General features: G+C 42.4%; 6 protein-coding genes across 8 annotated transcripts; 2 read left to right on the forward strand and 4 right to left on the reverse strand.

Moving 5' to 3' along the window:
• The first annotated feature begins 241 nt into the window (after positions 1-241).
• LOC133843175 (cyclic nucleotide-gated cation channel subunit A) lies at positions 242-22,063 on the forward strand. Of its 3 annotated transcripts, XM_062276605.1 has the most exons (10): positions 242-698; positions 751-1,321; positions 6,469-6,676; positions 6,744-7,317; positions 16,195-16,449; positions 16,509-16,671; positions 18,262-18,801; positions 19,511-20,176; positions 20,278-20,428; positions 20,500-22,063. In XM_062276605.1, the coding sequence occupies exons 3-10, from the start codon at positions 6,576-6,578 to the stop codon at positions 20,663-20,665; spliced, it is 2,616 nt and encodes an 871-aa protein (XP_062132589.1). In that variant the 5' UTR covers positions 242-698; positions 751-1,321; positions 6,469-6,575; the 3' UTR covers positions 20,666-22,063. The 3 variants fall into 3 exon arrangements, with proteins under 3 accessions (XP_062132589.1, XP_062132588.1, XP_062132590.1); XM_062276604.1 differs by having other exon boundaries at positions 242-1,321; XM_062276606.1 differs by lacking the exons at positions 242-698; positions 751-1,321; positions 6,469-6,676; positions 6,744-7,317 and adding an exon at positions 14,463-14,745.
• A 1,492-nt stretch (positions 22,064-23,555) lies between these two features.
• Positions 23,556-24,464, forward strand: LOC133844220 (uncharacterized). The gene is made up of 2 exons (XM_062278125.1): positions 23,556-23,940; positions 23,994-24,464. The coding sequence occupies exons 1-2, from the start codon at positions 23,682-23,684 to the stop codon at positions 24,389-24,391; spliced, it is 657 nt and encodes a 218-aa protein (XP_062134109.1). The 5' UTR covers positions 23,556-23,681; the 3' UTR covers positions 24,392-24,464.
• A 391-nt stretch (positions 24,465-24,855) lies between these two features.
• Positions 24,856-25,661, reverse strand: LOC133840750 (uncharacterized). The gene is made up of 2 exons (XM_062272791.1): positions 25,437-25,661; positions 24,856-25,378 (listed from the first exon to the last, which is right to left on the reverse strand). The coding sequence occupies exons 1-2, from the start codon at positions 25,613-25,615 to the stop codon at positions 25,063-25,065; spliced, it is 495 nt and encodes a 164-aa protein (XP_062128775.1). The 5' UTR covers positions 25,616-25,661; the 3' UTR covers positions 24,856-25,062.
• Positions 25,662-25,726: 65 nt separating this feature from the next.
• Positions 25,727-26,046, reverse strand: LOC133840753 (uncharacterized). Its single transcript, XM_062272794.1, has one exon. The coding sequence runs from the start codon at positions 26,001-26,003 to the stop codon at positions 25,812-25,814; it is 192 nt and encodes a 63-aa protein (XP_062128778.1). The 5' UTR covers positions 26,004-26,046; the 3' UTR covers positions 25,727-25,811.
• A 72-nt stretch (positions 26,047-26,118) lies between these two features.
• Positions 26,119-26,778, reverse strand: LOC133840752 (uncharacterized). Its single transcript, XM_062272793.1, has 2 exons — positions 26,411-26,778; positions 26,119-26,343 (listed from the first exon to the last, which is right to left on the reverse strand). Exons 1-2 carry the CDS (start codon positions 26,653-26,655, stop codon positions 26,211-26,213), a joined length of 378 nt encoding a protein of 125 aa, XP_062128777.1. The 5' UTR covers positions 26,656-26,778; the 3' UTR covers positions 26,119-26,210.
• Positions 26,779-26,833: 55 nt separating this feature from the next.
• On the reverse strand, positions 26,834-27,594 carry LOC133840751 (uncharacterized). The gene is made up of 2 exons (XM_062272792.1): positions 27,065-27,594; positions 26,834-27,000 (listed from the first exon to the last, which is right to left on the reverse strand). Exons 1-2 carry the CDS (start codon positions 27,385-27,387, stop codon positions 26,874-26,876), a joined length of 450 nt encoding a protein of 149 aa, XP_062128776.1. The 5' UTR covers positions 27,388-27,594; the 3' UTR covers positions 26,834-26,873.
• Between the last annotated feature and the right edge of the window lie 47 nt (positions 27,595-27,641).

A 27,641-nucleotide genomic window follows, 5' to 3' on the forward strand; every position in this document is an offset into this window, starting at 1 on the left:
ACATTAATCAATTTCAGGCTTGCTGTTCTATCTGTATTGTAGTATGTAGTGCGTATGTAGAGAGTTCTTTTGTGTGTGCTTTCATTGCATTGATTTGAGTAATTTGTCAATGTGTCACATGCGAGAAGACGCACGCCAAATCGTTTTGTCGCTTTGAAGGCGGGTTAATAAACCAGCGACAGCCTCCGGCTCGGGTCTTAAGCGAAACAAACATTTAAACATCAATTTAATTAATTTATGTTGTCATTTGACGACAACGAATTCCCAACGCGTATTCCCCAAATCGCAATAGCATGGCAACAACAGTGACGCGATGTGGCAACGCTGGCAAGCACGAACAACAACAACGACAGCAGCAGCAGCAGCATCCCAAATAAAGGCAAAGGAAAGCAACAGGTTATGTGGCGGCATTTGCGTGCAAAAACGAGAAGCTTTCGCATAAAAAGCTTCACGCTCAAGCCATGAATGAAAAGCACACACAACGCAACAACAAAGCAACTGCTCTCGAAGCGTCTGACTGTTATCGGCTCTGCTCGGCTGCTGCTTCAGCTGCTGCTGGCGTAGACGTTGCTGCTGCTGTTGCTGCTGCTGCTGCTGCTGTTTGGCATTTGCATTTGGCGTTGGTTCTGTGTGTGCTCCCACAGGCGCTCATTGCGCCGTTAGCCAGGCATGCGAACGTACACGGCGCGCGTAAAATAGTAAGAAAAGCTGAAGCTGTCTGCACTCGTGTTTTCATCTGTTATCCTTCAGCTCGTCGTGTGTCCTGTGTGTCGATTTCACGCGCGATTTTGTTTCGCATCAAGCATCTAGCATCCGCCAGCATCACAACATTTGAATTTTTCTACAATAAAAGTGCAAAAATCAACAGCAACTGTTAATGGTCGCCATTTATAATCAGCATTAATGCGAGTGTTAGTGTATTCGTGTTTAGGTCTTTTTCTCTTTCGCGTTGTGTGCGTGTGTATGAGAGTGTGTGCGTGTGTGTGTGTGTAGAAATATGCGCGGCATACAGTTAAATATTCAAATTTCATTTGAAATTACTGCACGCATTTAAATAATTGTGCGATGCCAGCACAAGTGTAAAAACGTGAAAAATACTGAGAAGCAGAAATAACAACAGCAAACCATAAAGAATAATACAACAAGCAGAAGCAGCAATAGCAACAACAACAAAGAATTAAAAGAAATTAAAAGAAAAAGAAAAATAAAGAACAGGCGTTACACCCACAACGCAGCTGGCAACGGAGCCACATCTAATAGGATTACGCGTCGCCTGACAGTTGCCGGATTAATACAACAACTCAAATAGGAAACAGCAAAGGTAAATCTTCCGTTTCCTCTCGTCGCTGTTCCTGCAGCTATTATACCAAGTGGCAAGTGGCAAGAGGCAAGTGGCAAGTGGCAAGTAGGCTGCAACAGGCACTGTCAACGCAGCTCAAAGCATTCAAGAGTGTGTCCTTAGAGTCGTCCATTCAGTGAGGCGTTAACCGCGTGATTTGAATGCCATCTCTGTTGTCGCCTTCGTCGTCGTCGTCGGTGTCGCCATCGCCATCGCCTCAGTGCCATAAGCAGTGTGGACAGTGGACGTAATTGTTAACTATAAGCAGCGGACGATGCGACGATACGAGTATTAATATCTAACTTGGTACCATATTAATTGGCATCCGCTATCTGTTGATGTTGCAGGTGCTGGACGGGGGAGTGCGTGGGGGGAGAGATGGGGGCAGTAAACTCCATAAATATCGCATTTTATTAAAGCAAAACCCCGAATCCATTTGCGTTATTGCGTTTACGTGCACGAATGTTAATTGAAGCCAGTTCACCTTTTCGCCCTGAAACCGAAGTGGGGATTAGGGGTCGAATCCAGCGAAGGGATGGTCGAAAATGTTGCAGGAAAATACAGAATGTCTATAAATACAGATTAGATAAGTCGTTTGTCGAGTGGTTTCCATGTCGATTCGAACAGCTCATGAAATTATTAGCGCATTTCCAACAGCACAGAAAAAAACAAAACAAATAAAAACAAAATAAAAAAAAGAAATGAATATTCATATTCATATTCATATTCATGATGATGGTCGAAATATGGTAGGGAAGCTTAAGAGAGGAATGGGAATGGGGTGCTCTGAAGGTATTGTAACGCGCATAAGTACACGCATTTTGATGTGTGCTCGAGAGCATGAAAGCAAATTACGCACAAAATAATTGACATTAGCATATTTTGTGCTTCAGTCCGCTCCCCGCCCCTCTGCTGCAGGGGTCCTTCTTTTCCAGTGCTCCTGCTAAAAGCTATTGGCAGCGTCAGGCGTTTTGTTTTGATTGAGAATTTCATGCGCCACACACATGGCGTATACGTGATGCGCGTTCTTCGTTGCGCGTCAGCAACTGCCTTTTAAGCGGCCCCCGCCATCTACGGCCGAGAGAATAATAAAAATAAGTATGTAATACATAATACGATCATCATAATACTTAATAATTCTGCGAATGAATCAATTGAGTTGTGTCCAGCTGAGCTGAAATCTATTTACTTTTCATGCATGTGTTTATTTACTTAAGCTGCAATTGAAAACAGGCAAGTGAATGGGCACAAAAGGCGAAAAGAAAAGAAATGAAATGAATGATGGAATCAAATGAAAGAAATGCGAATGGTTTTTGCTTATCTTACAGTTTATCAACAGCTATACAGGACTTTTATTCTGGTCCCTCTCTTGTTCGCTTGTTCGCTTTGTCTCCCCATCATAATCCTGCACAAGTGAAATGTGAAATGTGTGTGTAAACGATTCCTTTGGGCCATAAACACCACAAGCTTGCTCGCAGCGCCACTTAATCATTACAAATGAGCCGCACACATTCACACCCATACTCATATTCACACTCACACTCACACACACATACACACACGCACAACACAGGCTACATTTATAGCTCGTTAGCAATTCCAAGTTGAGTCAAACGATTTGGCCAGAGAACTGAAATGAGAGCAGAACTAAAGCTAATGCCGAGCGTATCCTTAAAACGTTTTTGAAGTCGCCCAACGCCTTTATTCCTTTTTCTCTCTCTTGGTATGTGTATTGGTGTTCGTTTCTATGTGTGTGTGTGCTTGTGTGTGAGAGCTCCTGCTGTCCCAGGCGTTAATTGCTGCGATTTGCTACGATTTTGAGGCCCGGCAGCGTTTTGTGGTCGCTTTGATTGGTGTTATGGGCATAAAGAATAAATATACGAAACTGAAGCGAAGGATGAAGGATGAAGGATAGAAATTTGTTTGTCTAAAACTGTGATATGAGTACTTAATGGCCTCCGGCCACTTGCCCTTAAAAACTTGGTCAAGTGTTGTTGTTGCTTGGTGAAGCTGAAGCCGTAGCTGGAGCTAGAGCTGCGGCTGTTGCAGTGTGGCACATTTTATCAAAGTCAAGTTTGTGCTGTTATCTGCACGAAAATGTTTGCAGCTGAAGTTGATAAATGGATTTACTTTGGTTTTACAGCTAAAAATCGATGTGGCTGCTGTCCTCCATTCGATGCCATTCCATTCCACCTCGCATCATAGTCTTCTGCTCCTCTCTCAATGTATTTGAATGTCAGAGTGCCTTGGGTACGCCTTCCCATCCTACCCCTACACCTACACACACACACAGTCCCCATGGAGCAAATCGTCTCTTCTCTGTTTTTTTACCCCACTTATTTTTTGCACTTTTTTTTCGATTTTGTTGATGCGGTCAAAGACTTTGCCACTGACTCATCAAACTGCACAAATACTAGAGATTCGATTGCTGCGGAGGAGCACTCATTTTTTTTTTATCTGCTACTTTCTGTTTTTCTTTTTGGTAAACCGAAATTGCACTTTAAATTGAATGGTACACTGAAGATGGCGAGCTAAGACAGGCAAGTGGCAAGCAGGCAAGCAGGCAAGGATAATCTATGACATAAAATCACGCGACAGTAAAAATGCCAGACAAAGGCAAAAAGGCACAAAGGATGCTCTGCTCGTAACTGGCTAACTGCAGTCATGTTGAAGCTCCTGCTGATGCTGCTGTTGCTGCTGTTGCTGCTGTTGCTGCTGTTCTCCAATTTCGTTTTCATTTCGATTTTCATTGGGATATGCGATGGGTTGCCATTCCATTCAGCTGCTGTGCTGTGCCATTCCATGTGGAAATTACATAAAGAAAATTTCGCATAGCGCTTAATTTTTTGCGCACATTTTGATTATCTGCAATTCACAATTTGCATTTTTGCCACAATTTGAATTTGTGTGTGCACAATTTTTGCGCTTTTTTGCTCTGACTCACATTTGCAGCTGGACATTTTCGTAGTTTCTTTCCCCCCTCTCTCGCCTCTCTCGTTGTTCGAGTACTGTCTTTAGTATATATATATCTGCTTTCCTTTCTTATAGATAGATATATTTTTTTCTTTTTGCTATGCTGGCAGCTTGTATTTATCATTTGCGCCTCATTAGTTTGTGTCTATGCTGCTCTGGCATATTTAAGGGCATTATTTATACACGGACAGAGCCCTCCAGTGCACAGTTTCTTAGAGGGTCACGAACTCTACTTTGGTTGCTTCATCTCTTTATCCCAACACTCTTTAATTTCACATACGTGAAGAACTTTTGGTTTAATTTCGAATGCATTATTAATCAGTTTGGGGAGCACTTAACTAACAAACAACTAATAGGAAGTGGCAACCAATTGGCAGCTCAACTTTGTTGGGTGTGAATTTTAAAATGGGGCGCAACTATTGCATTACTTAACTTTTTGTATCTTTGTTAATGATTAAAAAGTTTCTTATGGAAGCAATGGCATTGCCTCAAGTACCTAAAAAGAATTTGCAAAAGGAGATACCAAAGAATTTATAGGTTTGTTATTTAACTAGAAATTTATTTATTTAAATTCAATTCGTGAAATACAGCGATAAATAAAACAAACAAATCAAACAATATTAATATATACTCCAAAGAACTTTTTTTGGTTTTGTATTTCTTAAAGCATTGCTTATGTTAAAAGAAGTTGAGAAGTATTTTGAAGAGTATATGCAAAAGAATTTAAAGGTTTATTGCTTAACTGGAAATATATTTACTTAAATTAAATCTATAAGGCTCAGTCGTAATTGAAACTATATTGAAAATTTGATTGCGATCAGATAAAAATTGTGAAACTTTGCTTTGGATGACAATTTGGTATGTTTTAGTATTTTAAGGTATATTTTGAATGAAGTACTTTATCAATATACCAATTATAGACTTTGGTATTTTTGTAGTATTTTGTCTGAATATTAATTCGATATATTTTAAGAAATATATTGCACTGTTTTGGTTTTTTTAAAAACTTAAGAAAAAACAGAAGTTTTTCCGTTATCAATGTCAATAGCAAAATTAGCTGTAAAAGTAATTTGAAGTAGGTACAGAATAATTCATAGGATATATATTTTTATATATTGAATTTTTGAAGTGAAGAAATTGAATCTAAACGGTTAGTTCTCATTGTTGACTAGATAATTAATGGTTCATGCAATAAATTATTGAAAAACGTATTTGTTATATATAATTTAGTTATTCCTTAATAATAAGCTATAAAATGGAATGTTATATTTATAATTTTGTTAAAGAAATTGTTTAGCGAATACATTTTTGATGATGGTGCATTATAAAATATATGAAACAAATATTAAATTACATGCAGCATCGTCTATGGCATGTAAGAAATCTTTTTGTGCAGCAGTTTTATTTATATATATGCTACGCAAAGAAACTATTTTTCATAGATTTTATTACCTTATTACCTTATTATTATTGCTATTTTTTAAAGTTATTTTGATTGTCTTTAAAACACGATTGAAAGGGAAGCCATTTACTGAGGATACAAATAAAAGCAGCAACTAGTAATAACATTAATCCATTTAAGCCAATTGGCATTTTTAGCAATTTAACAACTACCACAGCCAGTAAGCAAATCTCAAGTTCGATTTTACGTTTGGTTTATGGCTAATAAAATGGTAATGCAACAAATCTCAGACTGCAATTTCAATCCCAACCAAAAAATGTGAAGAATAAGAATGAAAGACATAAAAGTACGCTGTCTTCTATGCCGAGTTTATTGAGGTTGCGAGACGAGGCGAGACAAGGCGAGTCGAAGCTATCAAAAGATGTACAAGGACACGCAGCGTTTTGCGCTGTGCAATTTCTGTTGCATACCTTGAGGCGCTCGCTTTGAGCCACCAACTCATGAGTCGGTTTAATTGCTTAATTACGTCTGCAACCACAAGCTGCTGCCGCGTTTGTTGCGTTGCCATGCGTTGCCACGCCCACCCTCAAGTGGGCTATAGCGAACAGTTTTATGGGGAACTAACAACAGGCAGCATGGCAGCGTGGCAGCGCGTTTATGATTGCTCTGCGAAGCCGCAATTGCCCTCAAGTGGCTTGAGGTTTAACTTTAAGTTGAGACATTAATGCGACCCTTTCTGCCATTTTCTTTCTAGTCGACGTTTTCCTCCTGCTTCTGTTTCTCTTTTGGTTTCTGCCTCTGCTTCCGCTCCTGCTTCAGCTTGCGTCATGTGCTTAGCGTAGCAGCTTTGGATGCGCCGCAATGTGGACTTATATGATGGCTGCCGCCCGCGGAGATCGGGTCAACACAATGATGTCCACCAGACGCCGCCCCGAAACCGAATCCCCCAAATACGGATACAAGTGCGTTTTGCCATCGACATCACATTTAATATTCCGCCTGCTCATAAAATTTATGCTCTGCTTTTAGCCTTTCCCGTCCCATGTATCGCACCACACGCTTCGTTGGCCCCGCCTCCTCGGCGCCCGCCCAACTGCCGTTTGGCGGCAGCAGCTCCAGTTCCAGCTGCAACACAGCTACGCATCAGTTGGCCATGCCACACGAGGAGCTGGAGATCAGCGGCGGCCTCTATGCGCCCTTTCAGCCGACGGCGGCGGCCATCGGCAGCGATGGCGTTTGTCTGCCGCGCAAGCATTTAATTGCCAACAAAACGGCACTGCCGTTGCCCTTGGGTCCAGATAGCGTCGACGTTGAGGAGCGTCGCCTGCATTATCCGCGTGGCAGCTGGCAGCGCAGGCATCGCATTGAGCTGGACGATGATGACGACGACGACGACTACGATGTCGATGATGATGAAGAGGACGACGCCAAAGGCAACGGCAACGTTGAGGCGACGACAGCAGCAGCGGCGGCAGCAGCGGCAGCGTCAGCAGCTGATGATGATGCTTTTGCCGATGCTCCGGCGATTGTCGAGCAGAAGCAGTCAACGCAGCCGCGTGCCTCAGATGTTAACTATATGGAGAATGGCAGGAAACTGATACAAGTAAGTGAGATATCGATATATCGATACTATGAGTATTTATCACCCATAAATCACACGGCGTATGCGTAATTTAATATGCCATAGGAATATGTTCGAAGTCGACAGAGATAAATAGCTAGAGATAGAGCGATATGAGAGAACATAAATGCGGATGGACAGACAGGCAGTCAGTCAGCCAGACACTTTGCTTATTTGTTGCATTAATTTCATTCCATTTGGTTTTGGCCTGGCCATAATTCGAGGCCGCCGCAGCTATTCAATTATGTGGGCCGTAATTAAGTAATTGCGCTAATTGATTGACGCCATCGACAACGCAGAGTGACAACAACAATAACAACAATAGCGACAACAATGAAACAATAGCACAATTTATGCTGCGGGCCCATCCATATATAGCACGTTGCGTATACGACGCTTTCGCCACAAGAACATTCCGCAACCACACTTTTGCACTTCTTCGCATTTCCTCAATTCCACGCTGACCCATTCCGTCCGTATGGATGCCATGCAAATGAACTGTGGACCTTCATAAACTTGACCTTGCCGTAAATCGCGTTTTAATTACTTCCTCTATTGTCACGTAGCCGACGCGTCGTCCGACCAACGACTCCATGTGCCGAACCGAGCTCCATGTTCCATGCCAGCTGACTGCCATTTTCGTGCCCGCAGAAATTTTTATTAGCACGTGTCAAATTCCTTCAAAAAAGGAAAGCTGAGGCAAGTTCACAATTAATAGAGTCGAAGTTTTGCTACTCTATCAGAGATAGACGAATATATCTGGCATTTTTATATTTCGGGAAAAGATTATATAAGCAACATTATTAAAGAGAATAATGTATCAATCAAAATATATTTTTCCTTCAATATCTAGTACCTTTATAGCAAGTATAAAAATAGCTCTGCCAGCGCACTTAAAATGAATGAAATGCTATTTTAAAGCAATATACACCTGATATATTGACCACCTTTAAATTAATCAATTCAATAGCATCAATAATAAATTGTTGTGTAAAAGATTGATTCGTTTTGCACCAAAGCCCACGTGTGAGGCTTCATATCTGTTGCAACCTTCTAATAATTATATTATTTCGGGCCTTTTCTTCTTTATGATAATAAAATAAAAAAAAGTACAGATATAAAAGTCTGTTTAGAACTTAATTTGACCCTCGAGCTATAAATAAGAAAGTGGGAGAAGGACACTCGCCTCTTTCCGCTCGCCACTCGCCCCTCGCCACTGGGCACAGGACACTGGGCAGCTGCTTCTTGTCGGTCACGTCAAATGGTGGCGGAGACTTAGAGGAGTGTTGTTGCGGTGACGGTGGCAGAATGCCCGAATGCCCAGTACGAGAATGCGAGTGTATATCTTGGCCGACGACCAATTTGATAGATAAGAGCATTGAGCCAGAGAGTCAGGCCAAAAGTAAAGTGAAAGGAAAAGGAAAAAGCAGCCGCAAAGAAACTGACACTGAGAAACAGAAACAGAAACCGAAACAGCAACAGAAACATTTTCAATGCCATTTCATAAATGGCTAAAGGCAGCAGGCAGGGAGACGAAAACGCAATGAAATAAATACAAATGGAAAACGTTCAGTTCCCTGGTTCCCTGTTTCCCCGTTACCCGCCCCACTATCAAGCAGCCACTCAACTTTCCCTCTGCTGTCCCCCTTCGATGGCGCAGTGTCGCCCGCATAACGACGTCCAAATATTGGCTTGGTTGTTGTAATGCTTTTGAGGTGTGTTTGTCTGTTTGGCCATCAACTGCGGCAGAAAACCGCAACAGAGCCAAACCGAAGGCAACAATAGAACATCCCCAAAACCCACACACACACACACATACATACATATTCACTCTCATATATGTAGTATATATAGTAAATATATTGTAGTTTATGTATACATCATCAAGTTTGAGTGCTTCAAAATTTTTGAAGAGTCAGACAAAGTTTGCGTTGGCTTCGATTGGTGTACAGAAAGAGAAAGGGAGAGAGGGAGAGTTGAACAATCGCCAAGTTGGTCAGTGTCAGCGCCTTGGGTCTGTCGGCCATTAAACCGATTAATGAGCCAGCCCTATATTTGCCTGCCATACCTTTTTTTTGCGGGGCAATGATGGGGAGTGAGTTGGAGTACGAGTATTTGTTGCCCGTTTATGGGCAACCGCCGCCTCTTCGATATTGCTATTCTGCGTCTGTTTTGCTTATTGTTTCTGTGCAATTTGAGCTGGCAGCAGGACACTCGAGCAAACAAAACGCAATGTCGCCCTCCCGTATTCCAGGCAACTCTTCGGGTTGTCTTCTTGTTGTGTTTTTGCGCTTAGTCAATTTTCTACAAATTTCACCATCGACAGTTGCGCAAAAAACGCGTTCGCCAACGGCAGCAAAAAAAAAAAATATAGAAAACTCTGAAAAACCGAAAAGAAAACAGCAACAGTGAATTGACTCATTCGAAAGGAGTTTGCAAAATAATCAGTTAGTTATAAAGGACCTCGTTCGTGTTCTACTAAATCAAAATTCGTCCGTTCAAACGCGTGCTGTAAATAATACCAACTAGGCCCAAAGATTAAGCCAACACCAACCAAGAACCAACAAAGGCAAACGCTGGATTTTGCGCTTGATGAGGGTCCAGATTGGACAGTTGCAGTCTCTCAGTTTTTAGTTTGGGTCTGTTGAGTTTTTTGGGTTGCTGGCATTAGACAAGGTATTAATACAGCCAACCCATGGTTGTCCTTTTATTTTTTTTTTTGCAAGAGAAAAGATGGATGGGACGGGAGGTTGTTCCTTGTTGTTGTGGTTGTTACTCAATGTTGTTACCGCTGTCGTCGTCGATAAGCACTGTTGTTTATGGTCATCCAATCTGCGCCACATTTGCATAATTTCCCACGTCGTTCAGTGGAGCAATAAGCCAAACAAAAATCTCAACCACACTCATCACAACAAAACAAAACACAACAACAGACACAACACAAAAAAAAACAACAAAAAAACAAGAAACAAAATAACAAATTGCAGATAAAAATGCTGAGATATCAATAACAAATAAATAACATTTAACTGGGTATTGAGCAAAGTGCAAGTGCCACAAATGCCAAAAGGGCAAAAGGGCTTATCATCCAAACAGCTGCGCGCACTTCTACTATTGTGAATCACAATATCAAAAATGTGGGGTTATTCAGAGTGGTTTTGTCGAGTGCTAATTAGACCACCAAAACCAACGTTATAATGAATGCGGTTTGTAGAGAGTTGGAGGCAAGTGAAACGAAAGTTTGCCAAACAGCATCATTGTTGCGGGGCTTTAAACCAAAGTTGTTTAGCTCGTGGTGTTGTTTCTCATTAAGCCTTCATAATACTGACTGACATCCAGATGGAGCGTGAGAAAGGAGCAGACTGGGAGAGAGCATAGAAACTCGAAATGTAATTGCACAACTTTCGCTTAAAGCTTTAATGTGCTTTCGAAGTCAAAAGTCACATTATCAATAATCAAATTTCTAGTTCAAACTTTAAGCTTTAAAGCCAACTGTGTCGGGAAAGGTATATTAGTTCAAATTATAATGACACAAGTTTCATTTAAAGCTTTAATGTGCTTTCAGAGTCAAAAGTCGCATTTAACTTTGATCGAGCATTTCATGGTATTTAAGCCAACTCTGCTTTAAAAATACTTTGCTTGGAAAGAGAAATTGGAATTTAATTGGACAATTTTTGCTTAAAGCTTTAATGTGTTTTCAGAGTCAAAAGTCACATCAACTTTCCTTTTCACAGTCGTAGCTTTTAAGCCAACTCTATTTGAAAAAGGAAATTGCTTGCCAAAGTACAAGTATCTGATAAGGAATATTATTGAACTCAATTGCCAATGGCAGGGATTTGTACTTCGGTTGGGATCACTTTAACACATTTGCAGCTATAAATAAAATAGTAAATCTTTCCGTTTAGTACTCGGCATTCAATCTCTTGGGTTCGTAGATGTCAAAAACGGAAATAACAGACACACCCACACATACACACACAGACACACTGACTGTCGAGTGGGAACAGTTTCCATTACGAGTACTAAACATTCAGGGCATTTTGGCTCCAAGTCAATTTCCATTCAAAAGTTTAAGATGACCCGCTTCATGTTGCCCGCTCTCTCTCGCATTACCAATCAGTGCCACGTGCCTGGTGTTGCCTCTTTGGCCTTCTCATATAGTATTTGTTGGGACTCACACAGCTTGACGAGCATTTCAATTGCAGACCCATTGGTCATTTCTAAGGCCTAAGGGGCAGCTTAAGAGTCGCTTAAAGTAATTTTATTTGAGCATAAAGCACACGCATGCAATAACCATCAAAAGCGGCGCTTGATTTGCTTAGCATAATGTTAGCCAGCTCCTCCACCCCCTGGCTGGCCACCTGCAGGTTTCCCTCTCAGCTCGCCACCTGTGTCAACACCTAACGGACGCCGGGCAATTATGGAAATTTATTGTGCAGCTCACGCCGCGACGCACTGAATGCCAATCAGGCAGGCGGCGAGTGTCAGTGGTGGACTAGGGGAGCGGGGAGAGGGGGCTAAGACTACGTGGGGCGTTTTCGATTTCAAGTACAAGAGCTACTGCTGCGAGAATCTGAATCAGTTGAGACGTTTTTTATATTTCTATTTTTTTGGTTGCAACCTTGCATGAAGATAATAAACCACTATGCAACTGGCCGATGAGCTCATCAATATCATCATTATCATTTAATCAACATGTTTATGCACCGCGCTGCTGGTTATCCATCAACAACGGCAGCTTTGTAAATCCCCCCAGTATTAACTGGTTGGCTTCCTTGTTGCCAGTACCATGCATTTAATTAATATGCACACACGTTTTTAGTTTTCTTCTTTTGGCATGTGTGTAAACACTGCTCAAAACATATCGTCCAAGCGATTAGTTATCGTTATCGCAGAGTTGTCGGTCGATCGCTGCACAATAGTAGCCGCAACAACAACAACAACAATAGGCGACAAATACAGTGGATCGCAGCTTATTTCGTGCAGCCGCAAACTGAAAGTTTGAACCTTCACTGCTACTAAACCATCAAAGATATTTCAAAAATTTAAATGAAGGTTGGTAAAGCAGAATTTGTAGATTTGAAATTAATAAGAAAAATTTTCTTAATTACAAAAGTAAAACATTGAGATAAAATAAAATTTTTTTTGCGCTTTTTTTATGCCGCAGCTTATTTCGTGCACTTCAAGAATTTTTATTTAAAAATTCGAAAAATTAGCCTAATATTTTGTGTTGCCTCCTCTCTGCTTTAGGACAGCCTTCAGCAGGGTTTTCCATTGAGGTTACCAATTTTTTGGTCGTTTCGACTGGAATTTTTTGCCATTCTTCAAGCAAAGCAGATTTTAAATCGTTTTTAATCGAAATCTGTCATTTCCGAATAGCCAAGTCCAAAATTTGCCATAGATTTTTTATCACATTTAAATCTGGTACTTGTGCTGGTGTTTGCACAAAGTGTGGACAGTTCCAGGCGAGCCAGGTCTTCACAATTCCAGCCTTATGCTTTGGGTCGTTGTCCTGGTAGAACCGAAAACAATCGCGTATGCTCACATTCTCGGCACTTTGGAGAAGGTTTTCCTTTAATATTGAAAGATATTGATTGGTGTCCATTATACTATCAATAAAAACAGGCTACCGACTCCAGAGGCCGACATACAGGCCCAAACCATAACGTGACCCCCGCCATGCTTAGCTGTTGGTTTTAGGTGTTTGGGGTCTAGCTCGGTATTTGGTCTCCGCCAAACATATTGACACCCATCCGAGCCGCATATGTTAGATTTTGATTCCTCTCAAAGATGACGTCTTCCCAAAAGGAAATCGGATGACGGATATGTTCCCGAGCGAGATGTAAGCGGTAGTCCCGATTTTTCTTGTTAATAAAATATTTTTTTCGAACTACTCGACCATTAAAGTTGTGTTCGTGCAGGACCCGGCTCACTGAATCCGGGCTACACTTCTTGCCCATTTCATCCTCTATCTCCACAGCCAATTTTGGAGGCGATAGCTTCAACTTTTCTTACTATGCGATGCTCCTCTTGTTCGCAAAAAATTTTATTTGGTGCATTTTGACCTTTATTTTCCATCCGATTTTCACGAATAAAGCGCTAAATTATATATTGTACAGTGCTAAAGGTTAGTGAAACCTTCTCCGCAATAGAACGCTGGCTGTTCCCATCTTTAAAATATTTGAGAACTAATTCTCGTTGTTTAATAGTTGTTCGAGGTGTCTTGTTTGTAATTCCCCAAAATTTTCGTATTTCAATGTCTCAAATGTCAAAATTCTCATTAAATCTTTTAGTTTAACTACCAAAAATACCAAATCTGGCGTGAAAACCTAATATTCTAGTCAAAAAAGTTAGAATTTCGTCTATATAAAATGTCTGCACGAAATAAGCTGCGGCATAAAAAAAGCGCAAAAAAATTTTTTTTTTATCTCAATGTTTTACTTTTGTAATTAAGAAAATTTTTCTTATTAATTTCAAATCTACAAATTCTGCTTTACCAACCTTCATTTAAATTTTTGAAATATCTTTGATGGTTTAGTAGCAGTGAAGGTTCAAACTTTCAGTTTGCGGCTGCACGAAATAAGCTGCGATCCACTGTAGCTTTCAGCTTAATTGAATGATGGCCGAAAGAACAATTAAAAGAGCGTTTAGAAAACGGCGCACAGTTCTGCTGAAAGTGTCATCAATCTTGTCAAATTGCCATCAATGGCCATAGTAGTCCACTACTTGACAACAACATGCCTATTGTTGTCCTTGCTGTTGTTGTTGTTGCTATTGCTGGCAATGAAGGACTAAAGTCACTTGAGACTTTGCGGGTTAATTAATTAAACGACGACGTCGACGACGACAGTGCCGATGTCGGCACATGCAAATTAAGAAAATTGCAAAATACAAAAGCAGCAACAATCGCAACAACAACAATGCCACTAAAACAACATTTTGAATTGACAACAGCAGCAACATTTAGTTATTGTGTATGCCTGCCGTGGCCAACTTGAACGTTCGTGACGCTCAACGCCAACGTCAACATCGACGTCGCTGCCGCTGCCGCTGTCGACGTCGCTGTTGCCTGCGACACCTTCAATGGCAATTGCAAAGCGCGCAACGCATTTTCAGTGTTAACGGGCAACTCGACGTCGATGCGCATGCGCAGTAGCCAAAAAAAAAGAAACTAACGGTTCGCGTTTAACGGTCATCAACGGCGAACATCATCATTAGCATTGTAACTGCAATTAAAGTGTCAGGCGAAAGCGAAAACGAAAACGAGAGAGGAAGAGGAAGAGAAAAAGGAAGCGAAGAGAACGCAAGCAAGCAACGACGCTTTTTCTTTTTTGCATGCGACATTTCAAAGTCAAAGCCATGGTGCAATCTTTGGATATCGCAGCCATAGCGGGACAACAAAATGAAGCGGTAAAGCACATGAATAAATATTAAATAATGTGACAAATATGTCAGTGCGTGCGTGTGTGCATGCGTGTGTGTGTGACCTTGACAACGGCTGGGCGCAGCAGGAGGCGTTGCACTGCATTATCATTAGCATTGTCCCCAAAGGGCTGCGGTATACTTCAATACATACCAACATACATGCACAAATATGTTATAAGCCAAGTTCATATCACACGCACACAAACACACACAGTGACAGATATACTAACTGCGTAGCTACATATATGGCTTAATGGATTAACCGCTGGCAGCGACTGATACGCGTTTATTAGACTGTCAAGCACACGCCCCTAATCTCAGGATGTGCACAACGAGCTCGCGGCTCAAGCATCACGTGTGTTTGAGTGTATGTGTGTGGCGATTGTGGGCGCCAGTGTTACCCATAAACTTAATACACACACACACTGATGAGTGACTGTTTGTGAGTGTTTTGCGTGTGTGCGTCTGTCAATGTGTGTATCTCTTTTGTGTTGTGCATCGGAACCCCTTGAATAAGTAACCACAGAAACTAACTTGTCTAGAACTAAACGTGCTGCTCTTTAACCCCACAGAGCACAGTGTCAAATTGCGTTTAGAAACTTGAGCTCAAAAGTAACTAATAAATAATGAAAGGTGTTGTGAATGCAGCGGAGCAAAATGCATTTTCCAGGAGTAAGAGTGTGATATAAATCCACGCATTTAATAATAAAATCCTTTAACAAAATTAAATTAAATATTTAATATTTAGAGTGTAAATCAAGATATATTTCAAAGTTCTTTAAGTGTTTAATACTTTAGTCGTAAAGGAGAAAAGTCATTAAAAAGTAACCAGACTTTTAAAGACATTCGTATAACAAATTTAAAGAGCCGGCTCTTTAAGCCCCTAAGCTGAATTTAAACAAGTGATAGGTAGACAAAATTTGCATTTAAACAAAATAAAATAAAATTACTCTACAATGAAATGTACCGGAAATCGGAGAAACTTTCTTATGCTTCCTATTCATAGAGTTCAAATAAGCAGCAGACTATCTGAAACAGATGTTTGAACTGTAGTTCCAATTGCTGCAGATGCTACCATGATTATAAATTTATTAGCAATGCTTTGCTGCAGAACAATACGATTGAAAGCAGTGTGCCGTGAGATTGGCTGCGTCATGTGCACCTATTACAAGAGTTTTCCTCAGCTCTGCGCAGATACACACAACACAACACTACACAAGAGTATAACAAGTTTAAGCGCAGAACTCGCTGAGTCGCCGAATGTTGGTCAAGTTTTAATGCGGTTACCCTCCGAACCAGGGGCCATTAAAACGATTCAATTAGTGCGCGCCGCTTGCGTGGTACATTTCCACATTGATGTTGGCCAAAAAACAACACAAAGAAGAAATAAACTTGATGCTCATTCCCCATGATTTCACGTTGTATTTTTTGCAGGAGCCAAAACAACGTAGCAAACCGTCAGCGTTGAGCAGAACGCTGCAGGCATTGCGGCAACGTCTGACGAAACGGAATCGCGCCAAGCCACCGGACTGGTTCCTCGAGAAGTTCTCGAACACAACGAACACGGACAAGATTGGCAAGACGCCGGGCGGTGCCATGGATGATGCGGCATTATCGAGTGAAATTCGTGGCAGCAGCGCGCTCTGCAATCGCCTCTCCGTCGACCCAACCCTGCAATCCCATTACAGGGTAAGTCTGAGGAGGTATTTTCCCCACAGTTTTGTACACTATCTAATATTTCATGACAGTGGCTCGCTGTGGTTTCGCTGGCGGTGCTCTACAACATCATCTTCGTGGTGGGTCGCTCCGTTTTCTGGGAGATCAACAAGAATGCGCCCGCCGTTTGGTATACGCTGGATTATCTATGCGATTTCATTTATCTGCTGGATACGCTTGTTCACATGCACGAAGGTAAGTGCCAAGTGCTTCGTCAGAGTTATAACTGTACTCTCGGCCAGAAAAGGCCGAAAGCACAAAAGTCGAAAAGAGAAAGAGCGAGACAATTGTTGAGGGAGCAGCCAGCAAGCATGCTGCTTATGCAAATGAGATTCGAGACTTTTGGTCTGACTAAGCTGCCACAGACAATGGCAAAGCTAGTTGCTCCATATAACAAACATATGTGTGTGTTAGTGTGGGTGTGTGTGTGTGTGGGAGTGCCGAGCTTGTGGGTGTGAGCAAGTGTGTGTGTTCCTCAGTTGCCAAATGCAGGGATAAGCCAGCCTTGACATTTCACATAACAGGAATATACGCTTGTTTTCAGAGCATTGCTCTTTTCTTAAGCAAGTGGTGGACAAACAATAACAATAAAATATCTATATATGTATAGGGTATTTGATTTAATATGTCTTGCTAAGGAACTTATGTATATATCATCTCAAATATAGAAGAAGTTCTTTAGTTAAATTAGAAAAGGAAAACAATAAAAAAAATTAAATTCTTTTGAATCGAAATAAAAGATGACAACATATATTTAACACAGGATGACTGCAAATGAAAAATTGATAATTTATGAGAGTAACTTTTATGTGAAACATGATGATATTAAAAAAAAGTGAACTTCAGCTCAAAATCTTTCAGAAATCTTTTAAATCTAATTTATTGCATGTTAGTAATTTTGAAGAAAAACATGACGAAACTAGTAACATTATTTTGTACATCCTAAATGTTTTATTATTTTTTTAAAGGATTTTTATTATATCTTATTTTAAATGCAAAAAACTTTGTATAAACATGCAAAACATAGACTGCATAATAACAGAGCATTTGAGTTAACAAAGTCTGAAGCTATAAAACTGTTTGTTACTTAGCTCAGTCATAATCTCCGCAAATTTCACAGGAAATTCACAAAAAGTCTAAGTTTCAAAAAGTGTTTCAAAGCTGAAACTAAAGTAATTAATACTTCACCCAATAAGGAATGTTACAATGTTGAAGTGGTCAAATAGTTAGTCAGAACTTTGCAGAAAGCAACTTAACAAACTAGTTAAAATAGTGGACACCATAAATAATATTTATTTGTCTATCAAATATGGCTAACATGTTTTGTAAGTAAGCTTTTTTATAGTTAAGCTGCATGCACAGTAAATGTTTCTATTTTACAACAATCGCTTTAGAAGCCAATCGAAGTTGTAAACGGTTTTGTGTTTAGTATGAACAGCAAAAACAATTTGCTACACAAATCCCTATTCGTTGGCTTAGGGATTGGTCTTTGGGGGGTCATGGGGTAGAGAAGAGTATCAAAGTTTTAGTTTTGCATTCTGATTCGGGCTTTATACGCTGAAGGGGCAACAACAAAAGCGCCGCGAACTGTGAAATGTCTCGCTGCATGTGGCATGTACGGGCAGAACAATAACTAAAGGAACAAGGACGCACACACTCCCACACACACACACACACACACACACACACACACACTCAGTTGCACACTCACAAACAACGACATAAACTTTGCCCTCTGGCAAAAGACAGTCAACTAATATAAGTTCCTTCCTCTCCCGCTGACAGGTTTTCTGGACCAGGGTCTTCTTGTGCGCGATGCGTTTCGTTTGAGGCGCCATTACTTCCACACCAAGGGCTGGTATCTGGACGTGCTGTCGATGCTGCCCACGGATCTGGCCTACATCTGGTGGCCACCCGAAACCTGTTCCAGCCTCTACCTTCCCTGTCCGGTGATAGTGCGTCTCAATCGCTTGCTCCGTCTGCCCCGGCTCTGGGAATGGTTTGATCGCACTGAGACGGCGACGGGATATCCGAATGCCTTTCGCATCTGCAAGGTGGTGCTCGCGATTCTGGTGCTGATCCATTGGAATGCCTGCATGTACTTTGCCATCAGCTATGAGATTGGCTTCAGCTCCGATTCGTGGGTCTACAATCTGAATGGAACGCGCAACAATACGCTGCAACGGCAGTACATCTATAGCTTCTATTGGTCCACTTTGACACTGACGACAATTGGCGAGACACCGACGCCCGAGAATGATGTAGAGTATCTGTTTGTGGTGGCTGATTTCCTCGCCGGCGTTCTCATCTTTGCCACCATTGTGGGTGAGTTTCCTCTCCGTTCCTTTTGGGGTCGCGTTGTTGTTTGCTTTTCGGGGCCGCATTGTTTACGCAAATATTTCGTCTGATCGTTTAATTGGTTGCAGAGTGACATCTGTGACATCAATGGGTATTAATTTACAGCCCCACGCACGTCAGGGACAACAACGGACACGTACCGTTCTCCGTCCTCTGTCTACCGAGTCTGGTCCATCCGCATGTACATGTCCTCCATGTCGACCCACATTATTCATTACGTTCTACTTTGTTTTGTTTTGTTATTTCTCTCGTTCTCTCTCTCTGTCTATTGCTTTCCTCTGTGTGTGTGTGTGTGTGGGGTTGATTTGTTGCTGTCGACGCCTTCACATTCGCTTCGCTTTTTGGCAAACGTGCCTTTTTATCATTTTTGTCGTCCTTCTTATCGTTGCCATTACCGGAACGAAGCAGCGGGGGGAGCGGGAAGCAGAGGGGAGTCTGACATCTGGGCAAACAAATTTACTTACCATGATGAATGCAAAGTTCGTCAGGGCGTCGCGTCTGTCGCTCTGTCTCTACAGCACCGGAAGTGCCGCCATTAGTCGCCCTTTGTGCCATGCGTTACGCATACGCCGCATTGGCCCCCGACAATTTACGACTCACGAGTGCCACGGAAATGGCTGTCCGAAATTAAAACGATCCCAAATTCATACCCTTTCCTTTCCTCCTCCACTTCTAGGTAACATCGGCTCGATGATATCGAACATGAATGTGGCCCGCGTCGAATTCCAGAATCGCATGGATGGCGTCAAGCAGTACATGGCCTTCCGACGTGTTGGCCATGAGCTGGAGGCGCGTGTGATACGCTGGTTTGCCTACACCTGGTCGCAGAGCGGCGCCCTCGACGAGGAGCGTGTGCTGGCCGCCTTGCCCGACAAGCTAAAGGCTGAGATTGCCATCCAGGTGCACATGGACACCCTGAAGCAGGTGCGCATCTTTCACGACACCGAACCGGGACTGCTGGAAGCCCTGGTGCTCAAGCTGAAGCTGCAAGTCTTCAGTCCGGGTGATTACATTTGCCGCAAGGGTGACGTCGGCAAGGAGATGTACATTGTGAAGCGTGGCAAGCTGTCGGTGGTGGGCGATGATGGCATCACGGTGTTGGCCACACTCGGTGCTGGCTCCGTCTTTGGGGAGGTGTCGGTGCTGGAGATTGCCGGCAATCGGACGGGCAATCGACGTACAGCGAATGTGCGTTCGCTGGGCTACTCGGATCTCTTTTGTCTGGCCAAACGGGATCTGTGGGAGACGCTCGCGGATTATCCGGAGGCACGCTCCACGCTCACGCAACGCGGCTGTCAGCTGCTGCGAAAAGATGGACTGCTCGATGAGCAGATATTTGCGGGTAATTTAACGACGCCAACTCAATTCAGGCCACTTCCGGCAGGCAGCTAACTAACGCACTTCCGCACTTCTAATTTCTCTTCTTCCATTTCCATTCCTCAGACTCGCAGCGTGTGCATGATAGCATCGAGGGCGGCATCGAGAAACTGGAGCTGTCCGTGGAGAACCTCAATATGCGACTGGCTCGCTTGCTGGCCGAGTACACAGCGAGTCAGGCGAAAATCAAGCAGCGTCTGGCCAAGCTGGAGCTCAAGTGAGTGTTCTAATCGTGTTTGCCACTTTCAACACAGCACTAACAACCGCTTCTTTATCTTCTCAACGCAGTGGCGGTGGCTCTGTAGGCGGTGCGGGGGGCCGAGGTGGAGAGGATGAGCCACAGATGCGTGCACGCAGCGGTCGTCTTTATTCCCTGCAGACCAAACGGCGCCCACGTGCGCGCCTTGAAGCGGCTGCCAAGAGCGGCGACGCGGCCAAACAGAATACGCTCTAAGCGAGGGGACACCTCCAGGAGGCGGGTGAAACCTATGCCACATGGCGGCATTCCAAGTGTCGCGTACTGTCAAACGCTCTGCAAGTTTTTTTTTGCTGCAAAACTAGTGATAAATGCATTCAACTTGAGGGAGTTACGACTATGGAAAATGATGCTGCAGATTAAAAAGTTTCCCCGTTTGAGCGGATGATGTTAGGGTGGGGAATCAACCGGGGAGAGGGGAGCGGGAAGCTACGGCAGCTTGGCTGGGCGCCAGTTAGACGCGCGTGTAAATCAATTTTTAATTTTTACAATTAGTTTAAGGGAACACTGTGGAACAAGAGAGACGGCGAAGGCGAGGGAGGAATGTTTGTCAGCGAGAGTTTTTGGTTCGAACTTTTTATGTTTGTGTTGTTTTTTGTAGCGCAACTTTATAAATTTGTAAAATGATTCAAACTGAATGTGCCTCAAAGTGTGTAAAAGTAGATTAGTTAAGAGCAACAGCAACAAAATTAAATTAGCTCTCTCGTTCGATGAACGGTGAACGAAAGGTAAGCGAGCGATTAGTCTATAGAAAAGGGGAGCGAAGTTTTGGAGGAGTAAAGTGAAACAGACGACGATTTCTTGTATCGTTGTAAATATGTATAAGTCGAGCTGAAACATTGTGAATGCGAAACTCGGCAATAGTCCAATTTTATAAGCTAAAAAAGGCATTTTATTTTTCTAAAAAAAAAACAAGAAAGAAAGCAGTCAAAGTACACAGAAGTAAGGTCCAAATATAAATATTACTTATTGCACCTAGGACAACAAAAACAACTACGACTAAAACAACCACCAAACGACATTTGCTGAAATAGAAGAAGATGGAAAATCAAAACGAAAACTACTAAAATCAAATAATAAAAAAAACGCATTTCCTATTTGTCATACATGAATGCATTCTCTTTGATTTTGTGCTGCGACAGTGCAGCAGGAAATAACAGAAAAGTGCATGGCCACCTTTTCTACCTTAAGTTCTACTTATGTGTAAGGATAAATAGTATAGATATACGTAGATATATTTACAGTGCGAAGAGGAAATAGAGGAGAATAGGGGAGAAGGGGGAGCAACAGTAATGAAAAACCATGTTAACATTTTTTCGAGTCAGCGAATTGTAAGTGTAATTTCAGTGTTAAGAGCAAAACGCTTCCAAAGCCAAATTTGAAGAAACAAATTGTAATTGTAAACCACACAAAAACAACGACACACACACATACACACTTACATCACACACACACACACTTACATCACACACAGACACAGCAACACACATGTTGAAAACTGTATTTTTATATTAGCCTGATAAATGTACGAGAATTGTAAATGTAAGCAGAATCTATTAATAAATTGTGAGAACCTTAAAATGGTAGCTGGTTCTATTTGCATGGCCAGCGCTGTATTATTGTAAACTGATAATGCTGTTTCGCTTGTCGTGCGCCACGGTCTAATGACAACTCGAAGTGTGGCAGACAAAGGGCGGCAATTACGTGAAGTACGTAAAGTAATGCAGACACTTTGCCCTCGACTCGCCTCTCGTGCGCACCACGCTGCGTATGAGTAACGAAGGAATCGTGCCAAAGTCAAAGTGAAAGTGAATGTGAAAGCCACGCAAACCCAAATGCCAACCTCATCCTGTAAATGCAGTAAAAAATCAATTTTGACGAAATGCGACAAGCAAAAAAAGTAGAAAAAACAACGCACACAGGAAAAAGAAATGAAGATGAAGAAATACTCGTATAAAAAGAAAACGCTCTCTCAGCCTTTTCGAGTGGATACGCGTAGTGTTTCCGTTACCAATTCCATGTCCGCCACACCAATACCCGAGAGTCTAGCACCTACACACACACACACACACACACACTCACAGACACAACACACTCTCATCGCGTCTCGTCTTCGAATTGCGGAGGGCTGGCTTTATTTGTTGCCAGGACACGTGAATGGAGCTGCTTGGGGACATGACAGACAATAAAATTTAGACGCTCCCATAGCATTATGAATACACACACACACAAGGACATTTGAGGATACGCATATGAGGATTTCTGCGTGTAAGTCGCCTTTTTAGCATATACAAAAAACATTGACAGGGTGACTTGCATGCCTTCGAATGAATCGTTTCCGCATCCGCATCTGAAAGGAAACATTTTTATAAATCAACAAATTAGAATTAAAATACACGCATGAAATGCGCCTAAAGTCATTGCGTGACTTAAGTACTTTTTACCCAAGCACGCTGATGATTTGTGGATATAGGAAATAGCTGCTAATATATTACCTTTTCCATCTAGATATAATTACAATTTGTTGCTGAATACGAAGCAACAGATTAATTTCAGCTATTGCTGAGCTTCTAACTAGTCAATTTCTCTAGTGTGCTTTTGTATATCTAATCTACATTGTTTTACATATTTACCGGAAAATGTTAAGCTTTAGTCTAACAGTTTGTTTTCAAAATCAATTTATTATTTAAATTAAAGAGTAGTTTCTTTGGTAGAACATATATTATACATATGAATGTACGTTCCTTATAATAATAATATCTGAACTAAGTTTGATAAAAAAATGTTTATATAGAACATTTATTGCCAATGAATATTTATATGTGCATCTAATATTTCATATCTTATCTGAATTAATTACTTCATTTTATTAGTTATTTTTATTATCATTGACTTTATTAAATTATTCCAAATTGTTTAATAATCTGTAAATTCGTCTAAAGACTAGTCAAATAAAACGCTACCCTAGAATGTCGTCGCATTTGATAATGTGAAATTTATCAAAATACTTTCAATTAGTTTTCAATTTAGAATTACTTCTATAACATATAGTTCGCTGAGCATTTGCTGTCTACACATTTTATTATACAAGTAAACAAATTTCTTACTTTCTTTTATACACAAGCAACTGTAATCATACAAATCATTCTTAAATTGTGCGTTTATTTTAAGAAATATTTTATCAGACATTCTAACCAATAATCAATCGCTGACCATGTCCACAAAAGTTGGCGATGTGCAATATCTGCGCTGTCTCAAGTGCCTGAAGACCATCAAATGTTCGCGCTATGACACCGGTTGCTTGGTGCGTCATGTGCAAACACATCATCCAGAGATCATAGAGAATGCCAACGATAAGGTGCAGAATCTGCACAAGCTTGCTGCTGAGCATGGCATCAGCGAGGAGCGTTTGTCGCAGATTAGCAAGATGACGGGCATATCGGAGGCAGAAATGGCAGACGAGGCAGAACGCTGTAGGTATTAAACTTGATAACTTAATAAGCTATTAAGCTAAATTATTTGTTAGATCTGGCCAAGCATAAGCCGCCAAGTGGCAGTCAACCGTCCCAAAAGAGCGGCAGTCAAACATGGCAGGAGCCGAAAATCACCGACTCAAAGGACATCAATAGGCGACAATATTATCGCAGCTCCATTGAGCGTTGGCTGCCCACCGATGGCTGCATCTATTGTCCCAGCTGCGGCTGCAATCGTCGTCCGGTGTTGAGGAGCAGCTCTGAGTTTTATTCGAGCACTGGCTGCCCGGCCTCGTGTGTGGCCAACTGTTGGCCTTTTTGCTTTCTGCCTTGTCTGACCTCGCCGGACAATCGCGAGTATTTGCATTGCTCCAACTGCAATAGCTTTCTGGGCATCTACGATCGCGAGCACAATTGCATTCGTCCCAATCGCGAATTTGTACCGCATTAACTATATTTTTCTCACAGTGAAATCTATTCGAAGAAGTAACATAAGCATATAAATATATTTTAACTGCAAGCTAGCTAAACTTTTCTCAGAGTGCATTGACTTGTATGTATAACATTAAAATTTGTACTACGACCCGTAGAAACTTTTCGCATAAATCTTTGCAAACTTCTTGCAATTGGCACGAAGTTTGCAAAGATTTATGCGAAGATTTGAAATAGAACATATTTTTAACAGTGCATTTCATATGAAGTAGTAACAAGTATTTAGACTGCAACCCGAAAAAAAACTTTAGGCACATACAATAATACCCGGTAAAAGTTATTCAAGAAATATTTTTGAATGACAAAAACTACTGCTGCAATCTGATATATTTTGTACTCTATGATGTCTTTTTAAAGAATATAGATATATGCACTTTGGTATATTTTTGTATTTTCTCGGTATAAAAATTTGGTGTAGTTTTGCTTCTATTAAAATTGGTTAACGGGTATCTTACAGTCGAGGATACTCGACTTTCTTACTTGTTTAAATACAGAATATTTCTCACAGTGCATTCCACTCGAATAAATACCAAGCATAGTATAAATATATTTGAACTGCGACCCGAATAAAGCTTTCACACAAAGCTTAGCCAACTTAACTTTAGCGAAGACAACAACCCTGACTAGCTCTCATTGCTGCTTGGCCGGCACTGTTACCACCACAGTTTGACTCTGTTGTTGTTGTTGCTGCTCCCTCTGCTCACGTTCTCGCTCCCGCTTCTCACGCTGCTCGGCGCGCTGTGCCAACACACGTTCCCTTGACTTTTGCGCACGCACAGCACAATCCTTGGGCTTCGTCTTCAACCGCATGTCATCCACAGCCGCCTGTTTTCGTGCTGACTTCGATAGACAACGTTCATAGCAACCAATGGGCACATAGCGTCCAATGTAGCAGCCACAATGGCCGCAATAGTGATTAATGTCAGCACGTCCTCGCCAGCTTTTGCTGCAATACATCCGAGTATTAGCTGGTCAAGTGCTCAACAAATTGTCACTCATCTTACCACAATTTTGTGAGGCCAAGCAGTCGCTGCAGACAGGTGACCGCCTCCAGTTGGACCACGCTCCACTCGAAGTGTTCGCAGGCCGGACAGTTGACCATAGTAGACTCTGTTTGCAGATAGCCCACCTGCGGCTTGCTGGTGATGCTAATCGCAATCACTTGCGGCTCATCGATGGCCATGTTGTGCACACTCCGCCAGACGACGCGTAACTGAATCCAGCAACGCCCCAGCACGTAAAATATTCCGAGAGTGAGAGCGTGCTACGTTCTCTCTCTCACTCTCTCGATCAATTAAAAACACAAACACACAGTTGGTAGTCATCAGTAGCAGCTCTTTATTGTTTGACACTTTGGTTTGTTTTTGGCAGCTCAATACTCAGAGTTGGGGGCGTCTATAGACACCCAGATACTCGCCACAGGCGCCGCAATGATGACGCTTGGTGCAGCAGCGCAGCCAGTTGCGTTGGATGCGCGTCTTGGCCAGGGTCTTGCAGTAGGGGCAGGTGATCTCACGTGCATTGGGGCCGACTGCAAAGTACAGCGGAGCGGGCGACGTTTCCTCAGCCATGTTGAAGCGTTGTCTGCTGTCGCACGCGTGCGAATTGATACTGACAGCAAGCTCGCGACTGGAGAGCGAGAACGATGCCCGAAATTCAGAAAGAGAGCAGCGTTTGTAGTATAAATATTGTTTATTTTCAGCATGCGAAAAGTATTCAAAAAATGTGACGGAGAACAAGAGAACAACAGAGAGCCGGCGATTGAGAGTTCGGGTCTTCTACTTAATTTTGAGTGGGGCGCGTCGCTTCATGGCGCGTCCAAAGTAGCAGCCGCAGTTGCCGCAGTAATGACTGCGATCCGTTTGCTTGCAGGGCACATAATAGTTGAAGCAGCAACAGCAGCAGAAGGAGCTGAAAAGAAGGATATTAATTAGTGATTATAAAAATGATGGTGATCATTTTAATGACTGCAACTCACACAAAGAGACAGCCAACAATGCGATTGATCTCACTCGCCCACCACTTGAGATCATTTTGCACCACGCTGCGCTCCTTGACGCCGCACGCAGGACACTTCAGCACCACCGACTCACGAGGCAGATTGAGAAAGGTGCCAGCCAGCGGTGTGGCAAAGTTCTCGTAAATGTCGCGCTCCTTTTTCGCCTCCAGCGACGCTTGATGCTGCTGCTGTTGTTGCTCCTCAGTCGTCGTCGTGGTCGTCATCGTTGCTGCTGCGGCCAAACTGAAAGCGAAATGTGGCCAAAGCAATAGAGCAACCTGTTTTGCACACAACAAGAGAGCAAAGTCAAAAGAGAGCGAACGAGCGAATGATTGAGAGAGCGTACAGTCGTGTTGATTTGTAGCGCGTCTTTAATTGAGTTAGATGCGTAATAGAATTAAAAAACAAAAGAATGTCTGGCATTTATAGCACATTAATTGACCTAATCGGACTTGCTCTGGATGCCAACTTTGCCGCCACAACGATTGCAATAGACGCCCTTGGTGGTCCACTCGCGATTGCAGCCGCACCAGGTGCAGATGCAACAGATCCAGAATACGGGAAAGATGCTGGAATAAATGAATAAAGGCAAAGATTATATTGAAAGTCAGCGAACGATATTCCTTAACCCACCAGGAGAGCAAGCTGAGACAGCAGCTGGCATCCTTGCAGCCTGCGGCACGCATCACAGCCGCCTCACTTCTCTCGCGGCACAGCGGACAGAGCAGCTTGTAGGTGGACGGACCCGGCGTATAGTAGCGCAAACGTGGCGGAGACTTGGGAGCCGCCTCCACTTGGGTTAGCAGTGTCACCTTCTCATGGGGCTCATGCTCGTCGATGAAGGGCACAAGTGTGGCATGATGATCCTCAACCACAATATTGGCAATAATATTGCGAGCACGCTCCTCAGCTGTTTGGGCGGGCAGCAGTTTGATCTGCAACGTCTGCGTTTCCATTGTAACTGGCGGGCAGCCAGCAAAACAGGCAGAGTGAACAATGTGTGAGAGAGTTGCGTGAGTTTGCTGAGCGAGAGCGGAGTGCGGCAACAGGGCGTATGTGTATTGTGTGAGCACTCTATGATGTCATCGGGGCATCGAGACTACAGCTGGAGCTGCCCAAGCAGAACCAGAAACAGCACCAGAGCAACAAACAAATTACCTTGTTTTGTTTATTTTTTCAACAAATGTGAAACATTTCAGAACAGCATTGA

This window comes from Drosophila sulfurigaster, chromosome 3 (genome assembly GCF_023558435.1).
Source record: "Drosophila sulfurigaster albostrigata strain 15112-1811.04 chromosome 3, ASM2355843v2, whole genome shotgun sequence".
Taxonomy (NCBI): domain Eukaryota; kingdom Metazoa; phylum Arthropoda; class Insecta; order Diptera; family Drosophilidae; genus Drosophila; species Drosophila sulfurigaster.

Bases quoted from the DNA above. Each gene is read 5' to 3' on its own strand.
- LOC133840752 (XM_062272793.1), bottom strand. From the start codon at position 26,655: ATGACGACCACGACGACGACTGAGGAGCAACAACAGCAGCAGCATCAA. The intron at 26,344-26,410 runs GTGAGTTGCAGT...CCTTCTTTTCAG, and splicing joins ATTGTTGGCTGTCTCTTTGT to CTCCTTCTGCTGCTGTTGCT.
- LOC133843175 (XM_062276604.1), top strand. From the start codon at position 6,576: ATGTGGACTTATATGATGGCTGCCGCCCGCGGAGATCGGGTCAACACA. The intron at 16,450-16,508 runs GTAAGTCTGAGG...ATTTCATGACAG, and splicing joins CCCTGCAATCCCATTACAGG to TGGCTCGCTGTGGTTTCGCT. The intron at 16,672-18,261 runs GTAAGTGCCAAG...TCCCGCTGACAG, and splicing joins GCTTGTTCACATGCACGAAG to GTTTTCTGGACCAGGGTCTT.
- LOC133840750 (XM_062272791.1), bottom strand. From the start codon at position 25,615: ATGGCCATCGATGAGCCGCAAGTGATTGCGATTAGCATCACCAGCAAG. The intron at 25,379-25,436 runs GTAAGATGAGTG...GATGTATTGCAG, and splicing joins CTTGGCCTCACAAAATTGTG to CAAAAGCTGGCGAGGACGTG.
- LOC133844220 (XM_062278125.1), top strand. From the start codon at position 23,682: ATGTCCACAAAAGTTGGCGATGTGCAATATCTGCGCTGTCTCAAGTGC. The intron at 23,941-23,993 runs GTAGGTATTAAA...ATTATTTGTTAG, and splicing joins GGCAGACGAGGCAGAACGCT to ATCTGGCCAAGCATAAGCCG.
- LOC133840751 (XM_062272792.1), bottom strand. From the start codon at position 27,387: ATGGAAACGCAGACGTTGCAGATCAAACTGCTGCCCGCCCAAACAGCT. The intron at 27,001-27,064 runs GTGGGTTAAGGA...CATTTATTCCAG, and splicing joins TGTCTCAGCTTGCTCTCCTG to CATCTTTCCCGTATTCTGGA.
- LOC133840753 (XM_062272794.1), bottom strand. From the start codon at position 26,003: ATGGCTGAGGAAACGTCGCCCGCTCCGCTGTACTTTGCAGTCGGCCCC.